The 8,027-nt window shown below is 55.3% G+C and overlaps 1 protein-coding gene across 1 annotated transcript in view; it reads right to left on the bottom strand.

Annotated features, from left to right (window-relative positions):
* Pdgfa (platelet derived growth factor subunit A) overlaps positions 1–8,027 on the bottom strand; it is a 25,986-nt gene that overhangs the window by 9,851 nt on the left and 8,108 nt on the right. Inside the window, exons 2-4 of the mRNA XM_048785187.1 lie at positions 7,819–7,860; positions 3,155–3,259; positions 1,134–1,321 (exon numbers count right to left, since the gene is read on the bottom strand). Of these exons, the coding sequence (XP_048641144.1) occupies positions 1,134–1,321; positions 3,155–3,259; positions 7,819–7,860 (335 nt within the window). The remainder of the gene's footprint in view (positions 1–1,133; positions 1,322–3,154; positions 3,260–7,818; positions 7,861–8,027) is intronic.

The raw sequence follows: 8,027 nt of genomic DNA, 5'->3' as shown, positions 1-8,027 counted from the left end.
AAAAAAAAAAATTAAAAAAAATTCTCTCTCTCTCTCTCTCTCTCTCTCTCTCTCTTAAAAAAAGTCAAGTCTCAGCCAAAAGTCTAAGGTATCCCACCCTGCGTCTAAGACCTGGCAAGGGGTCCTTTAAGCAAACCATTAACCATTTCCCAACATTCCCTCCAAGGACATGCACATGGTGGAATCTAAAATGGTTTTTTCCTAGAGTCAGGAGTGGATTCCAACCTTGCCCCAGAAATGAAACTTCAACCATACTTCCTGGCTAAGCCAAAGTGGCCTGCTCTGCTGGCAGGCCTGCCACACCCCCGGCTTGGATTTGCTTGTCCTGAGAGTCAGTCATACAGGACATAATGGTATCTCAACCAACTGGAGCCAATCTCTAGGTTGCAGAGCCCTAGGAGTATCCAGCCCCCAGATGGGAATCCCAAGGACTCCAGCCTCAGCCAGCCTCCTAGGAGCCCAGAGACACCCAAAACACCTGCTTTCCAAAGTCCTTCTGAAGGCCATGCCCAGACCATGGCACAGGAAATCTCCACTCAACAGGGAGGCCATTCAGATGGACATGTGCAACCAGACCCAGTGCCCACATCCATAAATCAGGCTGAAAGCTACCAGCGCCAATCCAGCTGCCCAGAGGGACCTAAAGCAGCAAAATCTGCCCCAGGACTTCGAGGGTGAAAGAGAAACCATGACCATGCTGATTTCCCTAGGGCTGACTCAGGGGCCACCATATCATGGGCCCTGCCTAGGAGACAGCTTTGTAGCCAGCTGTGTGCTGGTCCTTAGTGACCACAGGCTGGTGGCAACAATGCCAACCAGGTAACTAGGCCCTAATCCCCTTCCACCTGGCCTTACCTATGCTGCTCCTTATCCTCCACCACATAAGAGCACCTAGCAGCCGAGGATGTTGGTGCACACCTGTAAATCCAGAGGCTGGGGAGGCTGAGGCAGGAAGATCACAAGTTCAAAGCCAGCCTCAGCAACTTAGCAAGGCCCTAAGCAACTTAGTGAGACCTCTGTCTCAGAAATAAAAAGGGCCGGGGATGTGGCTCAGAGGTAAAGCCCCTCTGGGTTCAACAATCCCCAGTAAAGGAAAAAGAGCATCCAGCAGACCCTGTGCTGCGGTGGCTCACCTTGACGCTCCGGTGGTGGACCCGCGAGGGCTGGCACTTGACACTGCTCGTGTTGCAGCAGCCGGTGCAGCGCTTCACCTCCACGCACGGCGGCCAGATCAGGAAGTTGGCAGACGTGGGGTCCACCTGGCTCCGAGGTATCTCGTAAATGACCGTCCTGGTCTTGCAGACTGCAGGAATGGCTTCCTCTGCAGAGGCAAACGCATGGTGACACAGGGGTCGCTTCCATTTCTGTTAGCACAGCACAGCTAAGTGTGCATGCCCTTCCTGACCCCACCTAATGCCATCTAGCCTGACCGGGCCCAGCCTAGGAAGGAGCTGACCCCACATCCCTGATGCCTCTCATGGGAGCTGGCACACTGGGTCCCCAGCAGCCACTCGGGAGCCAACGAAGAAGACAGGGCTACTGGCAAACACCCCCAAAGGAAGCCCTGGGCAGCCCCTGGCCACACTGGGCCTACCTCACACACAGCAGCCAAGGAGGAGGAGGGCAGGGGATCAGGCCCAGCAGCAAGCCCCATACCACCTAGGGCCTAACTCACAAAGGTCACCAAGAGGCCACCCCGATGCCCCCAAGGAGAAGGCTGTAGCCACTTCTTGCCCTGCTATCCTCAGTACAGCCACCACAGCCCTAAGGACCTCATCTGTCTACCAGGTGTGAGTTCCTCACAGGACTCTGGGGACATATCTTCCTCCCCAGATAACCCTTACTAGGCCACATCAGCCACCAGGCCTAGTCACTAGGTCATGAGCCAGCCCCAGGCCTGCCAGTGGGAGGCTCTGTCCCCTCAACATGCCTAGGGAACCCAGCCAGGAGCCAAGGGGCCTGGACAGGCTCTGGGGCCACCCACAGCCTGCTCCCTCTGCCCCCAGCAACATGGTGGGCCCATCTGGACCCCAGGTTAAAAGTTAAGGAAGCTGGAAGCAGCCAGGGGCAAGAGGCCCAGCCCAGCAAGCCAGCCAGGGGGAGGCTGGCACTCGTAGGGTGCGTGACCTGTGTGCACACCCTACAGTCCCCACACTCCAGGGCAAGCAGCCCCATCTTCTGCAGGCTCCCTCAGGAAACAGATATGCCTGAACTGAACTAACTGAAGGCTCTAACACAGGGCCAGGGGAGGCAGTCAGTTCCTCCACCTGCTTCCTGTCCACAGGGGGAGGAGACCCTGAGGGCCTCTTGACATAGCAGGTAGGAGGAGTAGGCATGAGAGTCCTCCAGGGAAGCCCCCAGGCCCTGGGCTGCACATGCTGATCTGGGCATTTAGGAGGAGTCACCCCACACTGCCCACAGTAAGCCCCCCAGCCCAGGACCCTCCAGGGAGGCCTTCTACCCACCCCCAACCTGGACTAGGAATCCTGAGCACTGGATGGAGGGACCTGGCTAGAGTCTGATCTGAAGGGTATAAAATGCATGCTGGCACCAGCAATGTCCCCTGCTCAGGGTACCTAGAAATCACCTACATAACACACCCAAAGGTGAAAGACAGAGGGGATCCACTTGCCCCAGAGTCACACAGCAATGAGCAGCCCTACAATAAGCGGCGGCACCCTCAGATAGAATGGGACTGAGTGGGTCACCCCCAACCCCGAGAGCACAGGCCAGCTATTCCCCAAAGGAGGCCTGCCTGGAGCCCCAGAGACAGAGATGAGTGGGGCAGGGCCCTAGGGAAGGTGTCTCCTGAGGCCCCAGGCCTGGCATACCCGGCTGCACCCGTCTTGTGGCTAGAGGCCCAGGGCCCTGGTGCTTCACACTAGGAACTGGAAATTAAGCTCAGCCACGTTTTCCAGCAAGGCCTCCACGTAGACAGGCCCCAACAAGATGGGGCACTTAAAGAATTTATGATGGCTCTCCTCTCCTGGGAACTCTTGGCCGGGACTATGACTGCAGCACAAGGCAGGCAGGAGACACCGCATGGAGGTGGAGGAGGGCGGCCTCCGAGAGGGCAGGAGGCCAGAGCTGGAGGAGCAAGCCCAGCCTTTGTCTCATGGCCAGCTCCTCCCACCCGCGCAGCTCCTGAACCCACCGATGCTCCTTTTCCTCCGAATGGGCACAGGCCGCTTCTCGGGCGCATGCTTGGTGGCGTGGGCCCGGTGGGCTCTCAGGCTGGTTCCCAAGGCATCCTCGGCTCCTATGGGTAGAAAGAGAACATGGAGACCAACTGTCCACGCCTGTGTGGTCTGTCTGCCCAGGGGACCTGAAATACAGGATCCCCAGTCAGCTCTCAGAGCCTCCTGGGGACAAAGGGCCAGAAAGCTCAGCCCAACCCTCTCCTAGCAAGACAGGTGGAGTTCCCTGAGCCCTCTACCTCCACTCAGGGCTTTTCAGATGGGCAGTGAATGAAACACAACCAGACCAACAATGTCCCATCAACACCGAGGTCCCCGAAACACAAGGGTCCCTGCTAGCCCGTGGCAAAGCTGAGACCCTTTCAGGAAGGGGTTCCAGGGGGGTCTCCTCTATGGCACCTTCTCCAGTGAAGCCAAGCTGAGGGTTCAACCAGGTCAGAAAGTCCCTGAGGCCATCTATCCCAGAGCTAAGAGGCTGTACCACCCAGCGGGGTCCATCTCCTGGGCTCTACCACAGCCACAGTAATGCACTGAAAGTCGGGGCTACTGAGGCTCCTGCTGGATGAAGTGTCCTAACCTTGGAGGGGCATCAGAAGCAAGGCCAGACTGGGCTGTGAGCCAGCCCCTACTTGTTCCTGAAATAAGTCTGCGCTGAGGGCCAGAGGCCATGAGAAAACGGCAGGAGGGCAGCACGTAGGCTCGTGGAGTGTAACTAAGGAGTGGCCGAAGGCCTGAGGCAGGAGTCAGGGTGCCAGGCAGAGAAGGGAGGTGGTCTGCAGAAAGGGAAGTAGATCTCACCCACATGCCTGCAGCCATGTCTAGGCAGTGGGGACCCAGATGGCTCCAGTTACAGAGCAACAGCCCAGCACTAAGACCACACCAAGAACCCCAGCCCCACACAGTGCAGAGGGAGGAGGGCCACAGAGATTATAGCCCTGAGTCTCAGGCTCTCCGATTTCTGGGACTGAAGAAGGATACAGCCCTACTACCTGTTATATGGACGGACGAGTCCAACACCACCCATACCTAGCTATCGTCGGTCCTACCTGGCCCCCCAGCCTGGGCCCTCCAGATGTAGCAGGAAGTCCCAGGACATGTGCCCAATAGCCAGAACTCTCCAAGATTTGCTGGATCCTATCCTGCAGCCTCCTCTCCTCTCCAGCTCAAAGGACCTCCCATCTCCTAGCCCAGGTAGGAGCCCACCCCAGTGTCTGATGTGCAGCCCAAGGTTGCCAACCCACCCAAGCATCCACAGCCATCTGCAGAAACCCTGGCCTCCTCCACTTCTCTGAGATGTACGGAACCTGCATGATTAAAATGAGAACTAAAACCCTTGCATAAGGTATGAAAGTCCAAGATGAAGGTCTGGCCGAGCCCAACTTTTGACTTCAAAAATGACTGAATGTTCCAATGTCACTGATTTTTTTTTTTTTTTTTTTGGGGGGGGAGACCCAAAATAAGATCAGAACACAACTACTCATGCAATAAGAATTTCCCATCAACCAATTGTCACAAGGAGCATTTTTTCATGGAAAAGTGACATTGTGAGTCATGTCCTGGTGGTACCCATCTTGCCATGGCCAAACCAACAAGGTCCACTCTCAGCTTCTGGAGACTCAGCAAGGGCACCTTCTGACCCCTTCTACCATCAGGCTGGCTCAATTGCTTCCCTGAGTCTTAACCTTTACAGGTATGAAGTAAAGGCTCCATCAGCCTTTCACGCCCAAGGAAACCTAGGCCCAAAGAAATGGAACAAGACAAGGACAGATGGCTCATGAAAGGACCCTCAGGACCAGTATCCAGTGGTTCAGACTCCCACCCCAGGCCCCTTGGCCCAATTTAATGCACTGAGAGAATTTTGGTCCTCAAAGCTCAGCAACGCTGACACTTTATCTCCTTAGAGACAAGACAGTGCGAGCAGCTCTTACTCAGACAAGCCTGCCCTCTGTTCCCGGATCAAGATGGGTGGTCACAAGCCAAAAGCAGACCCTTGTTCTGGGGGACACAGCCAGTCTGATGTATGATGGCTGATTTATGCTCTGGCAGTAATTTAAATGAGACCCCTGATAGCGCTGCGTGAATCATCCCCTGAAACCACTCTCAGGACAGTTCACCAAGCAGTTTCCCTTTGGTCTTCGATGCAAGTGTCCACAAGATGACACATGGCAATTCACAAGACAGAAGACTCCTCATGCTCTGCCCCAGTCAGGTCTCAATGGCCAGGATAGGGATATTTGTGTATCAGTTACTCAATGACCCACTGGACATCCAGCTAGACCACTCTGGAGAACATCTATCTAGCCACACAGTCCCCAAACTCCATGACTGCTGGTCACTGAAAGACACAGGCAAATCCCCCCATACTGTACACTATGCAAATCCCCCCCCCCATCCTGTACACTAGGGAACACTCCCAGCTCGGTGACATTTTGGGCCAGGAACCCCACAGCCTCTGGAGGTCTGAACACACCAGGGAGGAGCTATCAGGTTGAACGCAGTTTTCTCATCTATAAAATGGGGAGCAGCTAGCTTACTGGATATGTGATTAGCATTGCAGCTCTGTGGGGTTTGCCCTTAGAATTCCTGATCTGGGGGCCTCTGGGCTGGAGCCTCTTTTGGAGAATACAAAAAGGACTGTCTATCACAAAGCTCCACCCAAAAAACTCAAGGTGGAACCTGGGACACCCAAAGCCTCTTACTCTCTCCCTATACTATAGACTTGCCCTGGAGAAACCTATCAGCAAGAGTCCTCCTAAGGACTACCCTCCGGGGAGCCCCACAGTGGGTTAGTCAAACTGAGCTTCTCCCAGCCGTTGACCTTTCCTCATTCACCCCAGCCTTCTAAATGGCTCTTGCCAGACCAGGGTACCCCCAACAGGCCAGATGTACCTCTGAGTAGACTTAAGGGGGAGGCCAGGGCCCAGAAACGTGGCCACCAGGGCGGTCTACAAATCCCCTCAGTCAGGAAGGTGGAGGGGTGGGGGCAGGGAGAACCCAACACAAGTTCAGGAGCCAACAGGCCATTCCTGTCCTCTGCTCAGGGACTCTTCTGCTTCCACACCTGGGGGAGGGGAGGTGAACCAGGGAGAGGAGAGAGATACTTTGGGGTTTTTGTCACAAAGGGTCCTCACCCCAGGACAAGAGTAAGGAGCAAGATGGGCTCCAGAGAGTTCCCCAGGCACTCAGAGAATCCTATGCAGACCCAAATGTCTGACAGGTGGACAGGAGCACTAGGACCCATCCCTGCATTCCCCAGGACAGAAGGGACAGGCAGTTCCCCTCACAGGACATTTTTATAGGGGCAATTTGAAAACAGCCTGAGGACTATCAGTGCACTCTGGCTTTTCCCTTTGGATTCTCCAAAAAAGGCTCCAGCCCAGAAGCCCCCAGGTCAGGAATTCCATGGGCAAACCCCACAGAGCTGCAATGCTAAAAGCGTTAATGGGTGGGGGTGGGGTGGGGAAGGCGGGGCTCCAGAGACCAGAATAAGAATGGTCCCAGCAGAAAGTGAATGGCCCATTTCCATGCCACATCCCAAAAGACTAACCTACAGGAGGTCCAGCCCAACAAGGTCTCACCCCCACAAGCCAGGAAAGCAAAGCCCTGGAACCCTCAAAGAAAGGCAGTCTCCATGTCTCCAAATCCACCAGGGACCAGTGAAATGCCAAGCGAGTGTTTCCCCAGTTTCCCAAACCAAACCCTTCGCCCCCAGGCTTGCACATCAAGGGACTGGGTCAAAATCCCCTGGCCCAACTCTGATCTCCAAGTGAAATCCTACCCCACTCCTGATAAGGATCAGGAGAAGGATTTCCTGGGTCAAGAAACTACAGAAACCAGCCGCCTTGTTAGAAAATGGTTTTGGCATGGAATGAAAACAGTTTGGGCCTCTCCACCATCATAATTAGGTACAAATTTCCAAATGACTAGACCATGTGATTCTACTTAATTCCCCCACCACCCCCCTTTCCAGAGTAGTTGCAGTGAGAGAAAAATCTTCATTTCACTTAAAATTCTTCACTTTGGCTGCCTTTCATTCCTCTTCTTGACAAGTTCATCTCAGGCCTTTTAAAAAAGCCAGTCAGTACATTTTCCCGCTTGAGTACCTCCCCAGTTAACTCAGGATGGAGTTCCAAAGTGTTAATTTTGAAAATGGCGCCACAAACGATCTAGAGGAAACCTGGTCCTCCAGCACCGGCTCTGTAGTTCTCGGAGAGCACAGCCCCCAGCACCACCACTGCCCCCACTGCAGAGACCCCTTTAACTCCTGCAACCTTGGATCTAGCCCACAGCGCAACCAGAGCTTCAAAACTCTTCAAGTAAACTGTTTTCTGAAGTGGCTGAGCTCCAGACTCCTAGAGTGAGTCCCCAAAATAGCCCCAAGCACATGTGTCCTAGGCGTGCCTTTTTATTGGGTCGTGAATAGAGAAAGACACGGGCCTCCGGCAGCCACACAGAGGCCCAGCCCCGCAGCAAGCGCAGCACCCGCACGCAGTGCTTACTAAAGGGCCCTGGCCCCACCGGCTGCGCGCCCCTCAGGGTTTAGCCAGGTGGGCGGCGGGCCAGGCGGACGGACCAGGGCTTTGCCCACCCCGAATAATCCCGCGCTCCGCAGCCCGCACACCTGGCGGCCGAGCCGGGCGCCCTCTCCGCTGCTGCGGCTGAACTTCTCATGACACGCGGCGTTTTCCTTAACTGCGAAAACAATCCCCCCGTGAGCCAGCAGCCCTCGGCCGCCGCTGGGAGAGAAAGTGGCGACTGGAGGAGAAACGCCTGACTCATGCGCCTGGGCGTTTATGGCAGGGGAATGGATTCTGACCTTTCGGTGCGCTC

Source organism: Marmota marmota, unplaced genomic scaffold (assembly GCF_001458135.2).
Source record: "Marmota marmota marmota unplaced genomic scaffold, marMar, whole genome shotgun sequence".
Classification (NCBI taxonomy): Eukaryota; Metazoa; Chordata; class Mammalia; order Rodentia; family Sciuridae; genus Marmota; species Marmota marmota.
Note: the sequence above shows the minus strand (reverse complement) of the source record. Positions and strands in the feature narration are given on the sequence as shown.